Below are 27,601 nucleotides of genomic sequence, written 5' to 3'. Positions count from 1 at the left end.
TCCGAAACTTAAATTATCTGGCAGTTTATTCCACTTTGTTCATTTTCAGCATCAGATATATTCTGTACAATTCTGTCTGTCATTCATTGAGTCAATCAATCAGCGTTTATTTTATACCTAAAATTTGCCAGTCATTGAGCTAGAAGTATAGATAACTCTCATAAATAAGACTGACCTTGTCTTCCCTTAATGAGATTATTCTGACTTCGAAAGTTAATCTTAGAAGGAATCACAGAGGCCATTTGCAGAGTCTGCTTAGAAAATTCATTTTCATTATGTCAAAATTTTAATTGATCCTTTAAGCCATTTAGCATCATTTGATTTTGTTTATTCAGTATCCTTGTATTACAGTGGAAAAATATGATTTTATTTATTGCACAACATAAAACATCCATCTGGGAGTTTGGAGGAAGGTCATGTGAGACAGGCAGCTGTCATCAGGCAGGTCATCCTAGTTGAACTAGTGGCCTGTACTCCCTATGGTGTGCATCAAATACAAGGTAACCCTGAGTTAGGGTGGTGCTGGTCATTGAGCTTCAGGGTAGTGCGTGGGACCAGCAACTGAGAGGTCTGCCAGGAAAGGAAGAGCAAGTAAGGGATGAGCAAGAATCAGGACTAGGTGCGAACCAAATGTGACGAAGAGTGAGAGGAACAAGATGGAAGCAAGAGCTGAGACCCAAAGTTGAGCCTTTTCTGTTAACATTTTTTAATCTACCCCTCTGCTGCTGCACTTTTCAGTATGCTGAATAATCCACTTTACAACCTCTGTCTCCATTTAATATTTGCTTTCAAATTGCACTGTTCTTCACAGTGATGATTTTTTAGTTTTGGAATATTTTAAATGGCTATCTTGGTGAGACTATGCACATTACATATGCATACATTAACCACTTTCTGACTTTTAACTCTAAAGAGTAAAAATACCAAACACACACACATGCGTACACACACGCACACACACAAAGACAATGACTTTTGACCGGTGTCTCCGTGTTTGTGCACATGTATAAAACATGTCGGCATTCACATTTTAAATTTCCCCCATGATTTTTAAAACATCTTGTATTCTAATAAGGAAACTAGCAGGTTTATTGCAGAAAATACTACAAAGCATTAAAAAGAAAAAAAATTAAAACCATGTCTACCTGGTGATAGTGAGGAATATGTAAATGGATATACAAAAACTGAGTAAAACTCCTGCTATATTGAACATTTAACACACTGAATTGGTACCTGGTGTTTTTGCACAGTGGAATACCTCTTTTCCACTTAAGTTCTATTTTCAGAAAAATTTGATGTCTCTAAATATTTTAAAAATGTTAATGACTTGTATCTACATGCCTATGATGAATACCTTTTTAACCTGAATCTTTTTTCTTCTCTCATTTTCTTTTATTTTTTTTTAAATAGAATTTAAAGGGCTCTAAATGTGTCATTGCTATTTTAAATTGCATTTTATTTATTTGTGAGTTTGAACATTGTTTCAAATTTGTGATGATTGACAGAATTTTCATAGGGCATGTCCACCTTCCCCTCTATTTGAATTGTAAGAGCTGTTTGTATGTTAAGGATATTAGACCATGTACTTGATTTGGTGCAGATATTTCTTCCAGGATTTTCAATGTACCTTTTAATTTTGTTTGTTTGAGGGTGTTTATGTGAGAAAGAAACAGAGACAGGGAGGATGAGCTTATCTTCTGTTGCTACTATTATAAAATCTATCTCTATCTGCAAATTAAGAAATATATACCCATTTTTCTAAGAGTTTGTTTACAGTCTTTTTTTTTTTTTTTTTTTTTTGGTACTGGGGATTGAATCCAGGGACACTTAACCACTGAGCCATATCCCCAGCCCTTTTTATATTTTACTTAGAGACAGGGTCTCCATAGTGACTTAGAGCCTCATTAAATTGCTGAGGCTGGCTTTGAACTTGTGATCTTCCTGCCTCAGCCACCTGAGCCACTGGTATTATAGGCGTGTGCCTGAAAAACTCCTAATGTGAGGAATAAAGATTAACATTTTTCAAAAATTAGTTAACTGATTGTCTCACTATAATTTATTGACTAAATCACTTTCCCAGTTATTTGTAATTTCTTATTTTTCTTTCTTTGTGAGTGGGAAGGTTCATTTGGAAATGCAGACAAAATGTTCTATTATAAAAGCTGTAACACTAAAATACACACTGAATTTTCTCAATTGACATTATACACTTTCAAAAGTGAGTGATTAATACAAATCCTTATTTATTTTTATTTTTATTTTTTTTTTCTTTTATAATCTTGAACCTTTAGTTAGTTATACATTGTATCCCCTGTTTGAGATCACAGTTACCTTTACAACAAATAAGGGTCTTTTGAACACAACTTTAAATGAGCTGAAGTCTAGCCTATTTTGGAGCCATTTTAACATGGAGTTAGGTGGAAGGCAAAGTCTTATTTCAGGTAAGATGGGGCTCTTCACAAGTAATACAACACAACATTACATCTGAAACATGAATCAAAGAAAGACCAAGAGAGCTTTTACCTTTTCTTTTTGTGGAAAAAGTGGCAGAATGTTTCCATGCATTACAATGTCACCTTTAAACAGATCAGGCTCTCATTATCTCCCAAAAATGCATTTAAATTCCGATTCCAGTGTGAAGAGTAACACAAAATTGTGTATATAATTTATTGGCAATGGGTTATCTTACCCAGCTATAAAACATCAAATGACATGAATAAATACCAACCAAATTTGTTATTTCAATACAAATTCAAGACTTTTGCTACAGATAATTTTACTTTGGATAACCAACTTGGCAAAGTGCTCTCCTAAGCTTTACATTTAACTAAGTTTAACTTTTAGAGTACAATTTAGAATCCAAGGGTATGATAACAATAAGAACAGATCTGCCTGGGTTAACAATAATCAAAGGATAGCCTTAAATCTTTTATACATTTAGGAAAATGTTAATGATCAGATATTGACTTAGTTGAAGCAAACAGATATAAGACAGGTCTTCAAATAATAGTGTGGTCCTTCTATGTCAGATACAACGTATAAAAGAGAGCACTTATTGGTTATCTTGCCTGTAATCTTACATAAGCTTTCATTTTATAAACTTTTACATAACACTTAGACAAGACAGATATATTTTTCAGATGCATACATATACCTAGTCACATATATTTAGGGTGCCAAGAATTCTGTTTTAGCTTAACTAATAATTGTTTGTTTAACCAGTTACAAAGTAATCATTTAAGACTTTAAAAAAGCTATGAACCCTAATGCCTCTAAGCCTTTGTTTCCCCAAGTAGTAAAACTGAACAAACACAAGAAAATTATCAACAGATAAGAGCAGATCAGTGTTTCAGTCTTTGCTTTAATCAGTACTTTAAAGTTCAAATAGTTTTACTGACTGCTAATTACAGCCAATTTAATCGCAAACAAACTTTTTGAGATTTACCTTCCACAAACCTTCTGTGACTCACTTAGACACTCACAACTTTACATGTAAGTTTTGTCCTCTTTCATCTTGGACTTTAGTACAAGAATATTACTTTCCCAGACAAAATACTTTCTCATCCAGAAACATTTCTTTTACCTTCTAATTTTCCATACTCAAATATTTCCATACCTATAACTTTTATCTTTTCTAATTTTGGACCCTTTCTTAAATTCATATTCTGAAACAGATCTTATGAATGTTTTATGTGCATTTAATTTACACAACAAATTTTATCCCAGGAGAGGATTGGACAATCTAGCATATACGAAAACAAACAAAACAAAACAAAACAAAAAAAAAAAAAAAAAAAAAACTGTGCCTTAATTTTTTCTCCCAGGTTGCATTCAAGGGGTTGGAGCACAGGATAATTTTGAACCTGATCAGTCTGTATTATCACTATCACAATGCCATCAACTTTAAGTGAGTTTCCCACTGTCAGTTGTACCCAGAGGCTCCTTTTTGGTCTTTTCTTTTTTTTTTTTTTTTTTTTTTTTTTTTTTCTTTTTTTAAATTTCTTTATTGTAAGCAAATGGGATACATGTTGTTTCTCTGTTAGTACATGGAGTAAAGGCATACCATTTGTGTAATCATAAATTTACATAGGGTAATGTTGTTTGATTCATTCTGTTATTTTTTCCCTTCCCCCCACCCCTCCCACCCCTCTTTTCCCTCTGTATGGTCCTTCCTTCCTCCATTCTTGCCATCCTCCTTAACCCTAACCCTAAACCTAACCCTAACCCTAACACTAACCCCTCCCACCCCCCGTTATATGTCATCATCTGCTTATCAGCGAGATCTTTCGTCCTTTGGTTTTTTGAGATTGGCTTATCTCACTTAGCATGATATTCTCCAATTTCATCCATTTGCCTGCAAATGCCATAATTTTATCATTCTTCATTGCAGAGTAATATTCCATTGTATATATATGCCACAGTTTCTTTATCCATTCATCAATTGAAGGACATCTAGGTTGGTTCCACAATCTGGCTATTGTGAATTGAGCATCAATGAACATTGATGTGGCTGTATCTCTGTAGTATGCTGATTTTAAGTCCTTTGGGTATAGGCCAAGGAGTGGGATAACTGTGTCAAATAGTGGTTCCGTTCCAAGCTTTCTGAGGAATCTCCATACTGCTTTCCAGAGTAGCTGCACTAATTTGCAACCCCACCAGCTTCTTATACTAAGCATATTGCTATACAATGGAAGAAAGCTTTCCCATGCTTTTCTTTTATTTGAGCAGGGGGGCACTATCAGGTATTGAACTCAGTGGTACTTAGCCACTGAGCCACATCTCTAGCTCTATTTTGTATTTTATTTAGAGACAGGGTCTCACTGAGTTGCTTAGCATTTCTCTCTTGCTGAGACTGGCTTTGAATTCACAATCCTCCTCTCTCAGCCTCCTGAGCCACTGGGATTACAGGCATGTGCCACCATGCCTGACTTCCCTCCTTTTCTTTATGCTTCCTTGAAGATCTATTTGCATATGCTGCCTGTTTGGCTGTTAACAAGTTTGCCAGCACCATGACTCCTCAGCATGGAAGTGGGGTTCCTTGGAGAGACAAGCCTGATCAATAAAGCTGGAGCCGGGTCTGCTTCACGTCCCAGCTGGGTCATGAAATTTGTTGCCAGAAACTCAGTCCTTCTCCCTGGACCCTTTTCTTGCATTGTGGATCCACTTTTGATCCTCTTTGGATTTTAGGTCCTTCATCAGCCTCAGGGATGGCAGTTTCTGCCCGCACTCAAAGATCACCCCACAAGACAGCAGAGTGTGTCTTCTCCAAGGAGAAGGGTGCCACTTCCCATAGGTGGTACATGGATCCCCAAGTCAGTTGGGCATCAAAATTGTTAGAAAAACCAAGGTGCTGCAAGAAACAAACACATGCTTGAAAGTGGGTGGGCAAGGCAACATTTACTTTGGCAAAAGGACTGCTAAGAAACCTGGCAAGCAAGCACTCGCTGCCAGTCCACTGGTTTCCTTATTTTTCAATCTATCAGTTGCCTAATGACAGACCTTGTTATGGTTGGGATGTGAGGTGTCCCCCAAAGACTCAGATGTGAGACAGTACAAGAAGGTTTGGAGGAGAAATGATTGGGTTATAGCCTTAACCTAATCAATGAATGAATGAATCCTTGATTGGGATTAATTGAGTGGTAACTGGGGCAGGTGGGGTGTGACTAGAGGAGGTGACTCATTGGTGGCATGGTTATGGGGTATACATTTGTATCTGGAGAGTGAAGACTTCTCTTTCTGCCTTCTGATCATCATCTGGGCTGCTTCCCTCTACCACACTCTTCCAGCATGATGTTCAGCCTCACCTCTAACCCCAAGGAATGGAGTCAGCTGTCTATGGATGGAGACCTCTGAAGCCATGAGCCCTTAAATAAACTTTTTGTTCTCTGTTGTTTTGCTGGTTGGGTCCTTTAGTCACAGCAGTGAAAAAACTGACTAAGACAGACCTCGCTCATCAATATAGTGTACTAATTACATGGTGTAGACTATGCCTTCAAAGTTGTCTTCATATACTTTTGTTTATCTACAAGATTATTGAGTAGCTATTCATATACCCCAATTTTACTGTGATATTTTTACAAGGTTTATATTTATATCAGATATGGAGACAATATTAATGAATTTTGCTTCTTAAAAAATACTTCTGCCAGTTACCAACTATCATGCTAAAACTCAATATGTTTTGGTAATTTTACAAATGAGAAAACAGATAACCCTTTCTTTTTTCCCTTTATGTCCATCTTTTTGTTTTAGATAGTCCATTTTGAATTGAAGGAAGCTGCTTCTACTTGGGAGTGGCAGGAGAAGTGAGAAAACCACATGGAAGACTCCCAGGATTTAAATGAACAATCAGTAAGTCTTAATTCCATCTCAATTTTGCTAAAAAATTTTAAAAAGTGGTTGTAAGACTACTTAAAAGAAATATCTTCTAAGCAGTAAGGTTTTTTGGTTGTTGTTTGTTTGTTTGTTGAGACTATTTTTGTTGATTTTTGAATTCACTTGCAAGACTATAAAATATGTTTGGAGATGTACGTTGTTTCTGTTTAATTATGACGTCACATTTTGAGGTCTCCCTTGATTCTCCCCTTGGAAAGCCAGTGCTTGAAAGACTAGAGTTGAAGTCATGCTGTGTATTTTCAATGGTCTAAATTATGTTATGCACTTTTTTCTAAGATTTTATTCCTAATATTCTAAATAGTTTTTATATTGTTGACTACAAGAAATTTAATAGGAGAGGGTATATTAGTAGTTTGCTTGTTGCTCATTTTGTGGATGAAAATCACAATTCTCAAGGCCCTTCCTTATTTCACTAATGAAAGTTCACAAATGTGCCAGTTTGGTGATGAGTCTTTTGAGATTATGATTTTCCAAAGGGAAAGACTTTGTATGGCCTTTCCTCCTATCTCATTGGTAGAGTCTCCATGACACTAGTTCTTCAGTGTTTGTAACTAGTACGTGTGAGAGAGTCAGTATTGGAGACGGTCATCCAAGCTCTTCTGCATAGGAATGACTAACAGTGTCTCAAGGAAGATGTGTTTTTACCAAAAGTGTGTCCTGTAGACTGGTGATGAGCTCCACTAGGCAAATGAGGATAGTATACTGGTGTATAACAATGTGGTTCTAGAAAAGATGTATTTGCTGGATTTAATTTTAAAATAGACAGCAAAGTATGTTTTGGTGCATACCTGCCATTCTGAATGAGTTTAATATGATTTTTAGCAGATGTTTTATTCAAAAGAAATGATACCCATGTCTTTAATTTAGATGCAGAGGTAACCATGGTCTAATTTCATTATATATTATATTGTTATTTATTTTATGTAGCATTTTCTAGGAAAAATGTAGCAAGTGATGCTATGGAACTATTGCTGTTAAATTATGATATCTGTCAAATGGTAGAGATGTTATTCTTGAAAATTTCCTGTTTTAGGGAAGTAGAGAGAAATGATTATTGGGAGGCAAGGGCTTCAAAGCAAGTGTTAAAAATGTTGGTTATTTATGAATTTAATATTCATTGCATGGACTGAAATAGATGGATATTGGCCTTCATGACTGTGGTCTGTCTCTCCCAAGTTACTGGATATGGATGAATCTTACTGGAATCAGAGGTCTTCAAGTGTGACCACATACTGAAGGTCGATAGTGAATGATGGAACACCCTAGTGATGATGGTTTATATGAGTGGAACTGTCAATGTGTACTTTGCTCTAATACACTGGGGGTCATTTAAGAGCATCTGCACATGAGTGTGTGTGTATGTGTGTGTGTGTGTGTGTGTGTGTGTGTGTGTGTGTGTTGGGTGACCATTTGCCCCTGTTTCCCAAAGACCTGTAAGTTACAGTACTAAAGCAGGATGGGTGATTCAACTGGTTATTCTAGGCTGTGGGCATACTAAGAAAGATGTTTTCTTTTTAAGCAATTGATGTTAAAGAGAATATGATTTTATGTTTAATATGAGTGTGAGGTATTACCTAAGGGTCTTCATATCACCTTTTATAAAATGATGCCCAGAACTTGCAAATCATATATTTAAAATATCATTAGAATCTTTCCAGTAATATTTTAGCATTGCTGTCTCTTAAAATATGTTTTTAAAGAGTTTCCACTTATGTTAATGTATAACCAGGTTTGAAAACAAAAAATCAAGGGTGATTTTCCTAGCCTTTAGCTTGACCCTATTTGCTGAATTTGGATTTACAACATATAGGCCCATGTATTCATGTACAAATGTGCAAAGGTATGCTTAAATCTGTTCAATGACTTGCCCATGTTGGCATGGCTGGTAAGTGGCAGAGTTGGGACTTCACATTGGTCTTCTGACTCCAAGTCCAAAGCTGTCTCCATAACATCCTCATGCCTGATCATTTGGGGGTATCTTATTGTAGCATTCATCACTACAGAAATATTTTTTAAAAAAACCAATAATCAGCTCTTTAACATTGAAATGATTCCTATTTGAATGAATTGTTTAAATGACTGTAAACTTTGTGGATGCAGTAATGTTTCAAAGCTTTTCAAAACATAATAGTAATCATTGAGATATAAAATAAATGGGAGAAGAATTAAAATAAAATTCTTTATATGAAAAGGAATCTACTTAGATCATAGCTATTTTAGTATAAGCAGAATTTTTTCTCTGGACATATATATATAGCAGTAGGTAGCATTTATAATACAGGAACAATCCAATCCATCTAGCATTTTTTCATCCACCTTCTCCAATTTATATCATATCCTTGAAATGAAGTTCTAAAGGCTATGAATTGGTAGGTTAGAAGAAACTATGACTTAGACAGTGTCAAAGTCAAACAGCTTTTAAGAACTCAAGATTAGAATTGAACCACTCATTTCTACCTGGCCTTAAAGCCTGTAATAGATTTTGCAAGATACAGCACAGTATGGTAGTTAAGGGCTAAAGCTTAAAATCAGACATGCCTGATGAATACTTTATAACTACTGGGAAATTACTTATACTCTTCCTCCTCTTTAGAGTGTGGAGGATAATAAAATAAAATTATTCGTAGTGCATACACATGACTCACTGTGTAAAGCTAGCTGCTATTGCAAATACTTGAGAGTGTTAATGATCTTTAATGAACACTCATTCATTTTTGCATAGCTGACCACCTTCTGGGCATCCTTGACTGCAAGGTTATAGGTCCACAAACTCAGCAGATCAAAACTGATCTTACCCGCTCTCTTCTCTCCCAGTTTTCCTCCCTTTCTTCTCTACTGCAGAATCACCCATCTCCATGATCAGCATCAACATCAGCAATATTACGTTAGGTTGGAAAATGGGTAGCAATCCTCCATTCTCCATTTCAAAGTTCATCCATTCTTAACTTTTTGTCTGTCTCAAAGCTGTCCTCCTTGCTCCAGTTCCCTTATTTTAGATCTTTAGTTTGACTGCCTGTTCTGCTTTAATTTACTTCTAGAGTTGTCTTTCTAAAACACGTAGGTGATCACATCTCTACTCCTTCTCACTCCCGGGCCCTTTCATGTCCTCAGGAGAGAGGATTCTGTGTGTAGTCAAGCACACAGACTTAATGCTTCCTTATTTCTTCAGTTTTATTTCTGACTTCTGTCAGTTCCCTGAGCCTCCCTGCTTCTCTGAGGTTTCCAAGCATTTACAAGTGCTATACACCTTTTCCCAGATGGGCCTCTTTCCCACCAGGATAGCCTGTCATTCTTGAAGAGTCAGCTTAGGTTTCATTCCCTCGGAGCAACCCTCTCAGGTTGATTTCTTTCTCTCCACACCACCAGCAGACAGAGTCAGCCACGCCTGGTGAGCCCGGCTGGGTGAGGGCCCTCTGCAGCACGCTGTCCTAACTCCTTGGCATCTTCCTCCACCCTAGCACTTATTCTTCAGAACTGAAATCTTATCCGTTTGTTTGCTTGTCTCTCCACTAGATTATACACTACTTAAATAGTAGTAGTGGGTCTTGCTCAGTTTGTGCCCTTCCTTCTTAGCATAGTTCTTGCTGATGTTTAATAAATGCTGCCTTTGAAAACTTTTATATATTTTCAGTGAGGTGTACTAATGAATGACGTGACTAGTTTTAGAGTACCAATAGGTTATACTTGTTCATGAATTCATATTGGACTTTCTTCCAAATTAAGTGCCTATGAGATCTAACAGTAGTTTAATTGCACATGATGAAAACAAAATTTGGTCCTTGAATGATTTTTTTAAAATTTTGCATGTGTATGGCTCTTATTTTGTGATTTGAAACCCAGAAATTAGAGAGTTTTAGGAGATAAGCAATTAAAAATATTCTTTAACTTTCACAATTTGCCTAAAATTTTATTTTCTTAAATTATATTAAACAATTCTGTATTAGAGTTTATTATTTAAAAGTATTAAGTTATAACCAATTATAGTTTACTAGTTTTAAATTTCACAAGTGCTATTCTTTTGCATAGAAATGGCTATGAATCTAGATTATACATAGAATGTCTCTCTTGATGCTGTGAATTCCCCATGTTCAAATAAAGAATGAAGAATATGTATTATTTTTATAGTGTTCTCTAATATCCATGTATTGAGATGTTTGAAAGTGCTATTTTGGTGGAGCTAAATATTACCACAGATTTTTTTTCTCATCTAATTTATTCATATCAATGTGAGACAGATTTTGGCCTAAATTTTTGATCAAGCTAGAAGATTTGAAAAGAAATATGGCATATTAATTTTAAGTTTTACATATTATAAAATAAAATATTAGTGAATACTAAGTAAAATGAAATCAAATAAGTTATAGCTCACAGAATTGCCCTCTCTGAATGTTACATTAAAGGCCTGAATATTCCTGTGTATTTCAACATTCTTCTATGTCAGTTTACTTTTATTATTTGTAACATGGTTCAATAAGTGAACTCTAAATTCAGAACCATTAGGTACATATTACATATTATATGTTTCAGCAGTATTTCTGAAAATTCATATGTATTTGTAGATATGAATTATATTTATTTGCTTGTACCAAACATGCTATTTCAGTAATACTATTAAGAATCTAGAGCTAGTTTAATAAGTTAATCTCTTCTTTCTCTCCTGTTCTACCATAGATATTGCATGACTGATTATTCCTCAAGTTTTTTATTCTTAGGTGTTCTATAGAATTGTCTTTCATTATAGCTACTAGTACATTGGTAAAACTCATACTGGTCTCTGAACTTTTTTGGACAGATTTCTTTCTCTCCTTTCTTTCCTTCCTTCCTTCCTCCTTCCTTCCTTCCTTCCTTCCTTCCTTCCTTCCTTCCTTCCTTCCTTCCTTTCTTTTTCCCCCCTTTCCTTTCTTTCTCTCTTTCTTTCTTTCATGCCAGGACAGGAACACTTTGACATTGAGATACACCTGCAGCCCTTTTCGTTTTTTATTTTGAGACAGGGTTTCACAGGTTGCTTAGGGCCTCACTAAGTTGCTAAGGCTGGCCTTGAACTTTTAATCCTCCCATCTCAGCTTCCTGGGCTGCTGGGTTTACAGATTTCTAAATATTGTACAGTGCTGAATGAATATGCCATCAAACTAATCATCTCAACATAGAACCTCAGTATAATCAATTTCTTCAAGTTTTTGAACACTATATTAGAATATAACTATTTTGACTAATTTTAAATTACTTCAGCATTTTTATAGTATGACTTGAAACCCCTACAATTCGATTATTAAATTGCATTATTCCTGTACTCTAAATCAATTTTAGCAGTATGCATACTTTTATTTTAAATATGTTTTATTCATCTGTAAACAAAGTTAGATTCTTCTTTTGGATGTTCCAGTTCAATGAGATTTCTATTTCTCTTGGAAGAACATGACATTTAAATTAGTAAAAAGAATCATGTTTACAACATGTAATTTTTATATCATTCAACTGAATAACATAGGACAGTTACATGGAATACTGCTTAAAGTTAAATCTATTTTAGAATTATTATTAATCTCAGATTCCCAATTATGGCTTTACTTTATAACAGAATATTTAAACTGTGAAATTACCAAGTGGATGCATTAAATATTTTAATTTTATTCATCATTGACTTGCACTTTCAACTCTGAATTTTAACTCTGAATTTTTAAATATTTATGTGAGTCTTTAAGGATTTGGTATAATAGTCTATTAATTATTATCTTCTGTGACCTAAAATTATAATTTGATTTCTTAAAACTTTTTCACAAATTTCAAAATACACATCAAATACAGAAATAGGGATTGCAATTTTGTGACATTTACTAAGATCTTGAGGGTGAATATTAAGTTTTTCTTCTACCAATTGTGATCAGTCTTTAATGGCTGCCTGTGTTGAGAAAGAACCTATGTAAAAGTAACATTATCAGTTTAGTGTGATTTTGCCATCATTTTGTGAAAGGAAAAGGGTTCACACCAGAATTTCACACCTGTGGATTCTGGGCTGGATGGTTGTCAGGATCCTGGAGAAGTTAGATTAGATAGTATAGGGCCATGATGTCTTTGGGTACAAAAAAATCTCCTACTAAATTTATAACTTATATACAATATGGTGCCTGTCCAGTAATTCTGTCTTTTGAATTAAAATTAAAGTAACTGTTTATGATAGAAACATGATTTTTTTCCTGCTTTATCAATCTTAAGAAATGGGAAAAGCAAATGTAATGTAACTTCTGTTCCAAATTATTCAGCAATTAGCACATAGCATTGGTAAAAAGAGCTGTCATGCACTGAAAAGCTCCACACGGCTCATTGTGGGATTCATCTCATTAAATGCAACAGCCCCATGTGGCAAGCACTGTCTTAACTCCCGTCAAAAGACTTGCTCATCGAAGCTGTGTTTAGAGATCTTATTCAAGATTGGTGACAGCTAGAAAGCTATTCTGATGGAATGTGGATTCATATAATCTTACATCAGATTCTAGTATTTTAAACTCATCATCTTACCTGGTTTGAGCCACTTAAACAGTTGCCATATTGAATACATTTGGTATTTTAAAGTATGCAGTAAAACCTAACTTGATCTCAGTTTATTTAAATGAAGAACAAAGATTTTAAATATCATCTAACTTCATGAGAAATGTAAAATTTTCTATCATGATTACAAATCAACTGCACCATCTTCATTAATATTTATAACAGTCAGTCATACGATAGCAGAATGCATGAAAACTGAATGATAATTCAACAAATTTAATTAAATAATATTTAAGGATTACTCTCTGCCTTCCAGGAACTTCACTCAATTAAGGATTAAAAGATGAATGGAATAGAATTCCTCTCTTCTCTCCGCTTTTAGTTTAGCCTAAGATGGTAAGGTATTGCATCAGTTCTAGCCGTCAGTTATTTTTACCATGAGGTTTGGATGGTTACTACTAATTCACTCGGTGAATATTTGTGGAGTGCTGCTGTGTTTGAACTGAGGTTATAGATATTGGAATGCTTGGTAGACAAACTTCTAGTAATGCTTATATTGTAGTGGAGGGGGACAGTAAGCAAATAGAGCATGTCAGAAAGTAATATGTAGAAGGAGAAAAGTCAAATGAGGCAGAGAGAAAGATAGGAAATGCTTGGGGGCACAGGGTGGGTAGGTTCAGGACAACTGCAATTTTTGGAAAGTAGTCAGGGAAGCCCCACTGAGCAGGTGTCTTTGCAAAGCCCCAAAGGAGGTGAAGGAGTGCATCACGTGGCTATCTGGGGAACGGGGCTTTCAGTGAGAGGGAGCAGCACCTGAGAAAGTCTTGAGGCAGCAGCTTGCCTCTTATATTCAGGGAACAGAAAGGGGCCAGTGTGGTGGCAGTGGTGGAGAGAATAGGGAAGTCACAGACAGTCAGCATGGGAGCATGGAGGAGTTTCCAGGGCATTTTCAGCATTTTCTCTGAATGACAAGTAAAGCAACTGGAGGGTTTTGAGCTCACTAGCCCCTGGAAAGTTCTTGAGAAATGGGAAAAATGAATGCAATGTAACTTCCTTTCAAAGGTATACAGTAAGCAGAAAGTTTTGCTGATGAAAAGAGCTAACATTTGTTGATAAGCACCATGCTGAGTGCTTTCTGTGACTCACTGATAAGGCTCATGTTAAGTACTTTGTGGGACATGATGTGATTTAAGTTGTTTAAAGATCCTGACCTTTATTATGAAATAGCCAATGACGACAAGAGTAGAAACCAGCTCTTGCCACTATCTGGATGAAAAATGGACAAAGTAGCAGTGGAGATGATGAGAAGTGATTGGATTCAGGAGCCAATTTGAAAATGGAACTTCGTGTCTTGCTAATGTAAGAGAAAAAGAGAAGCCAAAAATGACCTCCTGGTGGTCTTTGTCTTGAGTACTGGGAGGGCTGGAGTTGGCCTTTAACAAAGATTTACTGGAGACTGGATGTTTGATGTGGTGGCAGAGACACAGTGCTGTCTTTTCACCAACCCCAATCCATACTTCCCTTTTCTGGTGGACCACTCTACGCTTCCCAGTCTTCTTACGTTAGGAAGGGCAGCCTTACTCTCCCTTGCCCACAAAATGCAAGGGGAAGGGATGTAAGGATCATTTCCAGGCTGAGGCTGAGAGAAACTTATGCACAGTTCTTTGGTGTTCATGTTTCCTGAAGTTGATGAATGAGGAAGAGCCATCAGATACAGATGGTGGAACCCTAGGATATAAGAAGACAGGATTGCTGAGACCCTGCATGGTGGACAGATTCTTGGAGGAATATTAATGAAGTAACCTAATAGAGACATGTTAAATTTTACCTGCTAGGAGACACATGAGTGGAAATGTTGGCAAGTCAGAAATAATCATCTGGAACTCAGGGGAGTTTGTTGGACTTCAAATACAAACTTGGGAGACTTTAAGATATCAGAAGCATTTAAGGAAGAGGTATTGGTTGAAATTCCCAGGAAAGTAAGTCAAGATAGAGAAAAATAAAAAAGGACCAAGCCCTGGGACACCCCAGATTTAGAGATCAAGGTGATGGTAGTTTACATAAGATAGCCACTTGATCCTGCTCCCCTAACACTCTTAAGCATTGAGTTATGCCAGGTCAACATGTGGCAACATTCGGTGAATTCTTCTTTGATTTCCTTTCTTCCAAAATTTCCAAAATTATTTATCTGGGTACTGGTTACTGAGTTTACCTCTGTCAGGGCAGAAACATCCCTGAAGAGATTCTGAGACATCATTTACTTCTTTGACATTTTCCATCAAAGTAACCTAAACCATAAACTCTTTAGAATAAATTATTTCAACCTGTCAACAAATACTTTTCATTTTCTCATTGCTATAATTGTGGACATAATTTGTAGGCATTTTAACTTAGCAAAGAATGAGTCTACATCAGAGTTTTTCAACTTCAGCATCCTGACACTTTGGACTGGATAATTATTTATAGGGCCAGGGAGGCATGGTCCATTACATTGTAGTATATTGTATGATGCTTAGCAGCATCTCTGGTATCCACCCACTAGATGTCAGTAGCACCCCCTTTCCATTTTGGGACCATCAAAAATGTCTTGAGGCATCCCCAAATATCCTCTGTAGGCAGAGGAGTTGGCAAGGACCACTGGTCTACCTTACACCTGTTTTCAGTGAATTATTAGATGATTGCATACTTTCTGAAAAAATATTTGAGAAAGTTTTCCTGAATTTTTAATATATAATGTGTTGTAATATATTATCAAGGTAACTGGGATGAAAAGACAAAGGTAGAACACAGAATTTAAGCAAGGAAACAAAATAACATTGTGACAGGATCAGAACAGAGTCATAAGCACTATGCTACCAGCAGGGAAATTCTGTTCAGGAAGGGACAAGAAGGCACTGTCTTGAGAAGTGAAATGAATTTGTTTGAAAACAATAGTACCCATCCTGGCCTGGAAAGTAAGAGAAATAAAATCTCACAACTACGAAATAGAGAGTGATGATAAGGCCTGGTGGGAGCAGGGGTGAACTGAAATTAGTGAATCAGAAGCTTTGTGGGATGAGGATGTGAAAGTGGGAAACCTGTCTGAGAAGCCCTGAGATGAGACTAGAAAGCCCTTGGAGTCAAGCTGACAAACTGAGATGTATCCATGTCCCTGGTGGGTAGCATGATGCTCATGACCAAGTGTAGGATGCTGCCCTGTATTTCTGAACTTTTTCTTGGACATAATGGAAAGTCCCATATAATTTTTGAGCAAGAAAATAATGTATTTCAAATGATGTCTTAGGAAAATTAGCCAGGTGGTAGGAAAATTAAGGAAGATTGGGAATCTAGAAATGAACCTTGAAGAGTTTTATGCTTGAACTCAAAAGGGCTTAAACCAGGGATAGACAAACTTCCTGTGGAGGACAAGACATTAAATACTTTTGAATTTTCTAACCAGAGAATCTCTATACCAGTTACTTACCTCTCCTGTTGAAATGTGAAAACAGCCAGAAACAATAATTAATTGAATGCACATGGCTATGTTCCAATAAAACTTTATTTACAGAAACAAGTGGCAGACTGTTAACCGTACTTTGCCAGCCTCTGTCTTAAACTAAAGATGTGACAGTGGAAGAAAGATAAAGGGGGAAGAAAGAATGGAAGGAACTTAAAGAGCAAGCTTTGCTTAACTAAGTAACTGACTGAACAGAGTTAATAGGAGGAGGGGTCTGGGGGCATGGAGAAGTTACAAGCTTTTGAGATGCCATAAATAGAGTTGAGGAACAAGAACCAGTGGCTTGAGGAAGGATAAAGATGTGATTGAATTTAGGATTTTTGTGAACATGTCAAATCAGCAATTGGTGAAGCCCTGTTGGACCATGTCTGGGTTGGCCTATGGGAAGCAGAACAGTGTTTTCCTTGAGGGGAAGATTGTAAGAGGAAATTATGTCTAGGAAAAGGGAAGAAGGATGAGGATGACCCTAGAAGAGAGGATGGACCAGGAAAGACTGAGAAGAGGTAGGCAGGGAAATGAGTCAGCGGCCAGGACCATTCTTCCTCAGAGCCAAGGGCCAAGGTGACTTCCAGGCGGAGGGGTCTTCACTGTCTCTTGTTTCAAGAGGCCAAACAGCAGCACCGAGAGCAAAGCTGCTTTGTGTGTTGCTAGACAGTTATCAGTGGCACTTCAGAATGAGATCCCATGGGAATTGAGGCAAGAAAGGGCACCTCAGAGGTTCAATACAGGGAAGATAGTGAGGAAGTAGGAGAGAGCTTGCAGGTATAAGGAAGAGAAACAGGTGGATAATTAAAGGAAGTGCTTTTCTCCAACCAGGAGAGAACTGTTCATAACTGATGGCAGGGCTTGAGAAGAAATCCATGGATACTATACTCAGGTTGCTGCAGAAAGGACCATGGGGCTCAGTGGAGGACAGGAAGAAGATCAGTTGGTGGGGAAGGGGCAAGGCCTTCTGACCGGAGATAGTAAGAATGTGTGCTTCTGGAAAATTCCAAGGTTCTTCCCCTGGATGGCATTAGCTTTTTAGTAGTGCAGGAGCTGATCTGCATTTGTTCACACTAGGACATGGTAGATGGAAGCAGGGGAGGATCAAAGGCTTAAGTGGTATAAAGAAGATTTGCTTTAGCCATTATTTTAACAAGGGATAGGTGATCAGCTGGAACTCAGTGCATAAATTATTGTGATATCTTCAGTTTTCTTTTAGAAAATGACTCTCATTGGCTAGGATTTAAGACTGTGTGTTGGCATTGCAAGTTCTCTTTTTTATTTATTTGCACTGAAATCATTAGGAAAACAAAAGAAATGACTGCTTTTGTGACTAATGAAAATGCCTCTCTTTAACCATTGAAGGTACTCTCTGCTCCGTTTTCCTTGGATACCAATATCTCCAACAGAAAGAGGAAACTATTTTTATAGATGTGATTGGGTCCAATTTGTTAATGTGGTTAGACTGAAGTTATTCGGCACAGATTTTAAAAGAGCTTGTCTCAAAATTCTTGAAATTCTGTCATTTCATATCTTGCTGAATTAAGGACTGGTTTCTCAGATTTCCTGCAGATGCAAATATCCCTGTAAGGGTTAATTTGTTTAAAAATTCATGTTAACTCTCTTGGCAGGAGCTAGGACAGCAGAGTGGAAGAGGTCTGCAGAAGAAAAACAAACAATCTAGAGTTCAAGAAGAAAGAACAAATATTGCCTACTTACTCTACTTTGCTTTCATAATTTTACCTAAACTTTAGTTGGATGACACACGTGGACAGTAAATTACAACTAGATTCTGAGCCTCAGATGCCTATGGCTAGCATTTTCTGTAATGCCATTGTATGCCACAGGCTAAGTGCTATAAATAAGTGTACATTTATTATATAGGTAAATATATCTACTCATTTACTTCTCACAATTTAATGAGGTGGACACTATTACTATCTCCCAGTTTCTGGATGAGGGGGTCACCCAGCTAGTGAGTCAGGGGGCAGAATTTTCACCCAGGAAATTTGGCTCCAGAGTTGGCCATCTTAACTGCTAGGCCAATCCCCTGGGAAATGCCTTATTTATTTTTCAGTCCTCCACCCTGACTTGAATCTTCAACAAAAAGCCTGAAATGTTTTGAATTTTTATGAATAAGAAGAAAAATATTTGACTTGTCTTCGTTTTTCCCCTATTAAAATTCTCTTTAATTTGCAGATATGTCATACCAGAAGTGATGTGAAAGGGGTAAACTGAGGACAATACAAAATAGACCTTTTTTTCATTCTACTGATTAAAAAGGAGGATTAAGTGGCTTTTGGAGTTTGTAATGCTTTTTCAACAACAGTGTCTTTAGGCAGATTTACGAGTGTACTCTTGTTCTTTTACATTAAATGTCTTGACCATTTTATCTCCTTTTTATAGTGCCATGTTTAATAAATAGCACTAGAGGGCTTGTTTTTCAGGTGTTAGGGACAATCTGTCCAATCCTTTATCCTACAGATACAAAAATGGATACAGAGACAGTCCAAGTTCTTTATCAGGGCAAGAGTCAAGTTGGCAACAGCTTTGCTTTTGGTAAGAAGGATTTTTGATTGATTTTAAACTCAAACCCCAAATTTGAAAGCATTCTTTTGCATAGAGTTTTTTTACATTTGGAAATTAAAATCTGCTCCCCCCACGGAAAATGCATTGAATCATTGTCTTATATAAATGTTGGCAAAATAATTGCATTTGAGCTTCTTCAAAATTTGGTGGACTAGGGTCATTAAAAAAAACTCAAAAGCAAAGGTGTGGAGCACTTTATTTTACGTGTTTGTTTTTCTCCTAGTTATTATTTACTGCTCAATCAGCATTAGCAGAGGAAAAATAATTTGGCTGCTAAGTTACTCTAGTGTAGGATTTCAAAGGACCTTATTAGAGAGAGATGTAATTTCATCCTCTGGGTCTTTTATATAACAGAGTGCATATTTGGGTTACTCCGTTTTGACCCGGAATTAAACAATGGGTTTAAGTTGTGAACAGGAAGTTAAAATATTTACTCAACAAAGATTTAAAAGCATATTATGGTGGTTTTACAAATTGCTATAGATGTCTTCATACTTCAACTTCACACTCTTTTTTTTTTAACTTACTTTAATCTGAATAGCTCCAGCTATTTTGTTTCTGCATAGTTTCTATTTATTTAACAAAACTTGTAAAATGTATACATTTGATGACCATTGCATTTAACCAGTGGTTTTAAAATAAATATCTTTGAGAAATGATACGAATGTATATTATATGATTTTGTATACTTCTTAACTACATGTAACCATATCTTATATAGGGTATTCAATAATGAAAATAAGGAAGAGATGTCATGAATGGTGTCAAAGGTGGTCACCTTGACTCACACACCCCAAAACTGACTTTGTCCTCTTTCTTCAGTACTCTGTGATTTGCATAACATTAGCTACACTGATCCATGCTTGGGGTGATTGTTTCCATCCTCCCTGTGAGATTATTGTGGAATTTTTGTTTTCTTTCCATGAAGTAAAGTTTTCATTGGCTGGGATCCCAGCTAGCTTGATTTTGTTTCCCTTCATTTTGTTTGTTTGCTTAATATCTAAGATTTTGAAAGTTGTTCAGAATTAAAGGACTTGCATATTATCCTAGATAAATAATTTGTGAGTGAAAACCTTTGTGAAAAATTGTAAGACATGTTCAGACGTTTATGCTAAGCAACTTGTGTATGGTTGAGTGGCCTTTCTAGAGTGCTCATTTCCTTAGCATTTACAGTAGTCCCTCCTCATCAACAGTTTTGCTCTCTGAAATTTCAGTTACCTGCCATCAACCATGCTCCAAAAATATTAAATGGAAAATTCCAGAAATATACAGTTTATAAGTTTTAAGTTGTTGGTCATTCTAAGTAGTGCAATGAGATCTCATGTCCTCCCAGTTCATTGTGGTGGGAATGGGAATCATCCATTTGTCTAGCACATCCAAGCTGCATATACTACCCGCCCATTGGTCACTTAGTAGCCACCTCTGTAATCAGATAAATCCTCGTGGTATTGATGCCAGTATCTCAGTGCTTGTGCTCAAGTAACTATTATAAAATAGCCTGGCAGTATCTTATAATACCTGTCATTCACCTCTCTTCATCTCATCATGTAACCATTGTATCATCTCACATCAGCACAAAAAGAAGGTCTACTATGCTACAATAATTTTCTTTTTTTTCTTTTGGGAAAACTTAGTTCAGCAAATGTCCCACATTTTGAGATGTGGGACACCCTCCATTTATGCAAGCTTTTATTACTGTTTATTTCTATAATTTATCTATTTTATTATTAGTTATTGCTACTAATTTCTTATTGTTCCTAACTTACAAATTAAACTATCTTAATTGTGTACGTTTAGGGTAAAATGTGGCATCAATAGGGTTTGATATGACTTAACGGTTTCAGGCATCCACAGAGAGTCTTGGCACACTCCCCTGTGGATAAGTGGGGCTACCATAGATGGTACTTACTGCAAGAGTATCTGCTTACTTTTTGGGTGAATTCAGACACATTCCACTATGTGGAACTGCTCTTCAGAAATACATCAGTAATCATTAGTGATAATTTCTGATTGTATGTACTTATTTTAGAATGTTGAATCAGCTTGCTAATCTTCAGGGGAATAAATTTTACACTGAAATGTTTCTAGTTCAATAGTTTTAGTATTATAATGCTATATTAATCCCCCCCCCCAGTTAATTTTACTGTTTCTTGCACAATTGTTGGAATCATATGTACAAGATTTTCATTCTTAAGCACTTAATATCAAATAGCATGTGCATTAAGGGAATTAATTGAAGGCTGCGGGATATTGGTATTTGTTACCCAGACATGGATTGAATGTCAATGTTGGGGTTTGAAACTGGAAGTTACTTTGCTGTTAGAGTCTGTCAGATTTTTTCCCTCTGGTCCTGGGGATTGAACCCAGGACCTTGAGCTTGTGAGGCAAGCACTCTACAAACTGAGCTATATCCCCAGGCCCCTCAATGTGTCAACTTTTATGCAAGGAACCTGAAAAACAATGTACTCTTAGTGCCTGGTACTCTGTCTTTGAGAAAAGTAGAAAATTTAGGAACTGAAAGAAAAAACTTTTGTTAAATGTTTTCTTCAGGCTTTAAAGCATCTTTAGAAAGCATCCCTGAATTCACCTATCCAGATGCATAATATAGTAGCCCCTAGAAATTTAACATTGACCTTTTGGTAGAATCTTCACAAGTTTAAGCTGGAAGAAACAGCAGAGACCACACAGTCCAACTGTCATTTCATAGATGCAATGAGATCAAACTGGGAACCAGTGAGTACAGTGAAGTACAGGAAAAAATTTGAAGGTCTTCATCACACATCACAGTTTATGGAAATGCCTTGGTCATTCATGGCTCATGGTCATCTGTCCCTGAGGCCTCTGTTTTGCACTCTATTTCCAGGCGGTCTCTCCCTCTGACCTCTCTTGTATCTCCCGTCTCTCCCAGGTGTTCTGGATTTATCGTCCTCAGGGACTTCTATTTCTGTGTCTATCCTCAGGATCTTCTATTCCTGAATTTTGCAAAAATTCACTTCTGTGTTTGTCATGCCTTCACCATCCAACCTATGTGTTTTTCATAGAAAGATCTATGAATGAAAAGATTTTACCTTGTTAATGAAATATATCACCTTGGGTTGGGGATGTGGCTCAGTGATAGACTACAAACACTAATTATTTTCTTCTAATATAATTGGCATATACATATGTGTATTTACTTAGTAGAATATACTTAATACACATCTAGACATGCATTTGATGAATTTATTTTTCATTTTTATAATAGGAATATTAGGGAAATATGTGAATTTTCTGTTATCAATAAAATCTCAAATGCTTGATGTTAATAGTACAGTTATAATTTATTAAATAGACTAAGATAAGGAAACACAGTATTTTAGGAAGGATGCTGTATTTAGGGTCAGAAAAATGCTCTGAAGCCCTGTCTTGCTGATTCAGTTCCATGTCAGTTTGCCATCTCACCCTCATGGCTCTGAGTCTCTTCTCTCACCTTCAACCTTCATGCCACCCAGCCTGTCCCACTGGGGTCCCAGTAAAGTTGGCCTTGTAAAACATAAACTTCTATGTAAATGTAAATGTTTCATCCTGTGAGTTGTGATGATCACCCTCATCATCTTCATCATCTACATGATTAAAGTTTCTTTCCCTGGTAAACTGTCCAGATGTAGGGTATGCATGGGCTCATCCTCACAAGTGACTTATGTGTACTTGGAATAGTCCCTCGGACACAGACTGTGCTTTGGTCCGCTGATGAAACAAAGAAAAAGAAAAGTGATATTCTTGGTCTCCTAACCTTTACATTCATATTCAACATTGAATTAAATTGTCTCCTATCAAAAGTAGAGGTTAATTCAGTCATTAAAAGATGACTGCTTAATATTGCATTGGTTAGATATTGCTTGACTTTCTATCTCATTTGAGTATTGAGAATTCTGCTTTTCTTCTGTTCCAGTGTTGTTAGACTCTGAACAAATATGAACAAACATGTATGTATTCTTCTACAAGGCAGCAAATGTAATAAATTATTTAAGTGTTTTTAGTGACTTCAAAGATAATATTTTGAGTTGTAATGTGCTATGAATGAGAAACTTATTTGTGATTGATGGGTTTTTTTCAAGTTCTTCAAAATTATTGTTTCAAAGAGTGTCTGAATTTCAAAATGATTCTTTAAATGATCAGTTCCATATTTATGGTCTTTATCTGACTATGTATACAAGAGCTCTCCTGGTGTAATGATAAATGGAGTGCCTGCATAATGCTAGGACTCTGAACCGGCCTAGCAACCATGCATTGAGAGCTCTGTTCAAAGCATCTCTTTGAGCCTTACCTGGACAGCTGTCTGTCCACACAACATTCTGAAGTCTTACTCTGAAATTGGCCTTGAAATGACTCCCTGTGTGTGCTCAGAGACTAAGAGAGAGGAAAATACAGTGGGAATATGTCTCCAAAATTAAGAAAGATCACTATTACTTATCAAGCACTTACTAGTTATAAACCACAATAATTTAGATATGACCTATGGTTTTTCATATGCATTAAAAATTATGTACATCTATCCAGTTTTTATACTTGCAGAATTTACAATTATGAGTTCAGTATTGATCTCTTTTTTTGAAAGATGAATCAGTGGGATATTTGTGTGGTTAAAATTTTCCCCAAATTTCCATAGAAACTGGCTGTGTCAGAATCCAAATCCAGCTCTGTCAGACTCCAGGATCCTTGTTTACTCTGCCATATATATATATATTTTTATCATTTATTGATGAATTTATTAAACTAAAACTTAATCAAGCACTTGCTGTTTGCCAGCCACTGTTATAGGACTGAAAATACTGCAGTGTACAAAGACACACCATATGCATTCTAATGAAAGGAATAAGTAAAATATGCACATTTGTTTGGAGATATTAAGTGTGAGGAAGAAAGAGCACCTTGGTGTACCAGGATAAGAAGTGATGGCATAAGGGGTGTTTATGGTACATTTCTATGGATTGGTGAGCGGGGAAGCCTCCCCCTGAAGACTGATATTTGAGCAGAGGCCTGGTACTATATAAGCAAGGACAGCATTCAGGTAGAGGGAACAGCACAGGCAGTGCTCCAAAGGTGGCCAAACAGAAATAAAGACAGTGTATCTGAGATAGAACGAGCCCAGGGGAGAAGGTAAGCTACATAGGCAAAGATGAGGATAAAACCAGCAGGCCTGGTCAGGACTTTGTTTTTACTCTGGGGGAGATGGAAGTCATTGGAAAGTTTTGAGTTTATGTCTGACATAGTGCAGCTTATGTTTTAAATGGAGAATAGATTGTGGGAGAGTAGGAAAGAGCCCGGATGGCCAGCTGGAGGCTGTGACAGGCATGAGCTGATGGTGGCTTGAGCTAGTGTAGTAACTGTGGGAGCAATGGGAAGTGGCAGGTTTCAGGATCTATTCAAAGGGACAGCCACCAAGATGAAGCTGAGGATTGGATATGGGTCAGTGATGACTTGAAGTTTTCAACCCTGTGATGAGCAGTTATGCAGGGTAGAAACTAGAAAGGAAATCCACAGTTCAGTTTCTGTTGGTGGGAGGTAGGTTTTTCCCTACCCTACAGGGCTAACCATTCCTACCACACTTGTTGGCTCTCCTACTTTTTCATTCATCATCTAGTGTTTCTTGATCCTCTATCAGGTATCTATTTATTTCCATGAAAGTAGGTCTACCAAACTGTGTTGTTCAAAAAGCTTCCGTGATCCTAATTTTCAATCACCAAACCTATAAATTTTTTTCTCATTGTTACTTAATCTATCAATTAGCAAAATAGATGTGTTAAAATCTCCCAATCTGATTGTGATTTTCTTGGTTTATTTTACAAGTCTACCTATTGTTTTTTCCTTTTAATATACAGAAGTTATGTTCCTAGTTACATGCATGTCCAGAATCTTTCATTCTTGACAAATCATTTCTCAGTAGGTGATAATGCTCTCTAGCAAATATTTTTCACTTTAAGGCCTCTTTTGTTTTTTACTAATCTAGCTACAAACACCATTCTTTTGGCTGGCATTTGTGTGTTTTGAGCTCATGTTGTTTTGAACTTTATTTGTGGGAATCCTATGGGGTATAGATTTAAAATATGTTCTTCCAAAGGGAATGCAAATTTACCCTTGCCAGATGCCTAGAAACCCTATCATCTGGGGTCATTTTAAATTAAATTTTGATTTGGGATTTTTTTTTTCTTCACAGGCAGCATGAATTTTGATACCAAATTGAGTGATTGTGGGCTTGTGGTTAGAAATTCTCAGGAAAGCGTTTTCTTTTTTTTCCTTTTTCTTCTGAGCCAAGATCAAGACAGTCTTGTATTTCTGTCATTGCCCACTGCAAGTTGTGGCTTTTCCTACTTCATCATGGAGGGTGTGACCCTTCTAGGATCTCATCTTCATGTGAATTTCTCAGATACCTGTATTTCCACCTGCTTGTACTCCTAGTTTTGCTGGGTACTAACTATAGGGTCAGCAGCGTATGCCAAAGAAACCCTGCAGAACTTTCAGGTCTTTTTATTTTAGGCCTTTAAGGTATTTCCTTTCTTTCCTGCCATGTCAGCCATGGTTTAAAGGGTATTTGATTTTTAGATAGAGTCTCATATTGACTGTCCCCCTGAGGAGGGTCTCTCTGAACATCTTGCCCACAGTGGATGTTGCTGGAGTGGAAGGTCATGAGCACATGAGGATTTGAGCCAGACCCAGCCCTGTTCTGTCTGCTCACCATTCTCCTGTGGTGAACACATTCTGGCTGTGTGAAGATTCTCTTCTCTGCAACCTTTTACTCAGTGGAGTTGGCATCTACAAATGACTGGCCTGGATTTTTACACCAAAGAATATGATATGGTGATTTCCAAGTTCTACTGTTTTTTTTACATTTATTAGTAGCATTTTTTTCTGTAAAAAAAAAAAGAGTTTTCTCCTTCAACCTTTCTTTACCTTTCCTCTCATATTGTGGTTTAAGGTACTATTTGGGAGTAGAGGGTTGGGGATTGAACCCAGGGATGTTTCTATCACTGAGTTACATTCCCAATATTTTTTACTTTTTATTTTGAGACAGGGTCTTGCTGAATTGCTGGCCTTGAACTTGTTATTCTCTTACCTCAGTCTCCCGAGTTACTGGGATCATGAATTATTTTTAATTCAATGCATTCTGATCCTTTACCATTATGATTATTTTGATACTCAAATTGTTCTGAATTTGTTCAGTGGAAACCTCTTAACCAACCTCAAGTCTTTTGACATTCAACCTTCGAGTCATATCTTTGCTTTTGACACACAGGATGGTCTAGGCTTGGCCTATACTTACCGTGCTAGAAATCAGAGTCAGCCATTTTTTCCCAAGAAGCCCTAGTTCTTTTGATGGGAAATCTCTTTTATAAACCAAGATGGAGTTCTAGATGTATTCTTTGCTCCTAAATGCTATCACAATTGCCTTTTCTATGGAAAGAACTAGAAAATCTAGTTTTCAAGTCATCATAAGTCTGTATTGATGTCCTTGACTCAAGGAGTTTTATTTGCTCTAACAAAAATCAGTGTCAGGAATGAAAGAATAGTGGTGACTAATCTCAGTTATTGCATACACTAATGTTCGACTTTGGGTGATTTACTTAGTTACACTGTGTCTTTTTGAGTTTGTGCAACTTCAACATCAGAATAATGAAAGTACCTCTCTCAGGGTTCCTTTTTAGAGGTGTGTTGAATAAAGGACTCACAACCATCCGTAACTCAGAATATGCACTTATTAATTATTTACTAATTAATAATTAAGTTGAACATTGTGCATCTGTTTATTGACCATTTTTGACCTGCAAAAATGAAACTTTCATGGTGGTTCCATCTAATAAACTTGAAAATACCTCCATACCTTATCTGTTAGGGACCACCTGTACCATGACTTTGCAGGGAACATTAAAAAGAGTCCTTTCCCTGAAGGAACTGAGAGGTAAGTGGTAGAACTATGAATAAGATCTCCAGCGGTAGTTTTTGCCTGGAGTGTAGGAATGAATGAAGCAGAACTCCTATTAGGTTATCAGGAGTATTTGAGGATAGGAGGCAAAGTCTGGCATTATGACTAATGACATAGCAGAGATTTTAGAGTGGAGACCCTAGAACTAACTGGGAACTCCAGTGGAACATTCTTAGGAAGTGAATTAGAAAAACAAAACACACATGTGCAGCAATGTGTGCATATCCCACAATTTTTTTACAAACAGAAAGGTCTGATAATCATGAACCTATTTCTATAACATGGAGAATATTAACTTGTACAATAGGCTCCAAGTTTCCCCTTGTTGGAGTTTTAAAAATTTTTGTCCATCTTTCTTATGTAATAGAAACCAATCCCATGACAATACTTTTACCAGTGAAATGGTGCCAGTAAACACTTAAAATCAAGCTAACATATAATTATCCTCACAATAGTGCTACAAATAGAAATTTCTGTCATGATTATGTTGATAGTTTATTCCATGATTCTGTCATCATCTTCTGCAAATGTTAATGTCATGAAAATACCACAGAATAACCCAACTATGTGGCTGAAGATAGCTGATCTTCCTTTAGGAGCTAGTTTCTTCTACTGGCCAATATTTAGTCAGTCCCTATATCAATCACAAATATTTGTACAAAATGTATTACAGCTTGGTTTCTCTTTCT

The 27,601-nt window shown here is 36.6% G+C and overlaps 1 protein-coding gene across 1 annotated transcript in view; it reads left to right on the top strand.

Annotated features, from left to right (window-relative positions):
- Eya4 (EYA transcriptional coactivator and phosphatase 4) overlaps positions 1 to 27,601 on the top strand; it is a 266,157-nt gene that overhangs the window by 25,965 nt on the left and 212,591 nt on the right. The window contains 1 exon segment of the mRNA XM_047558124.1: positions 6,253 to 6,351. Within this exon segment, the coding sequence (XP_047414080.1) occupies positions 6,319 to 6,351 (33 nt within the window). The 5' untranslated portion in view covers positions 6,253 to 6,318.

This window comes from Sciurus carolinensis, chromosome 7, assembly GCF_902686445.1.
Source record: "Sciurus carolinensis chromosome 7, mSciCar1.2, whole genome shotgun sequence".
In the NCBI taxonomy this organism is placed as follows: domain Eukaryota; kingdom Metazoa; phylum Chordata; class Mammalia; order Rodentia; family Sciuridae; genus Sciurus; species Sciurus carolinensis.
Note: the sequence above shows the minus strand (reverse complement) of the source record. Positions and strands in the feature narration are given on the sequence as shown.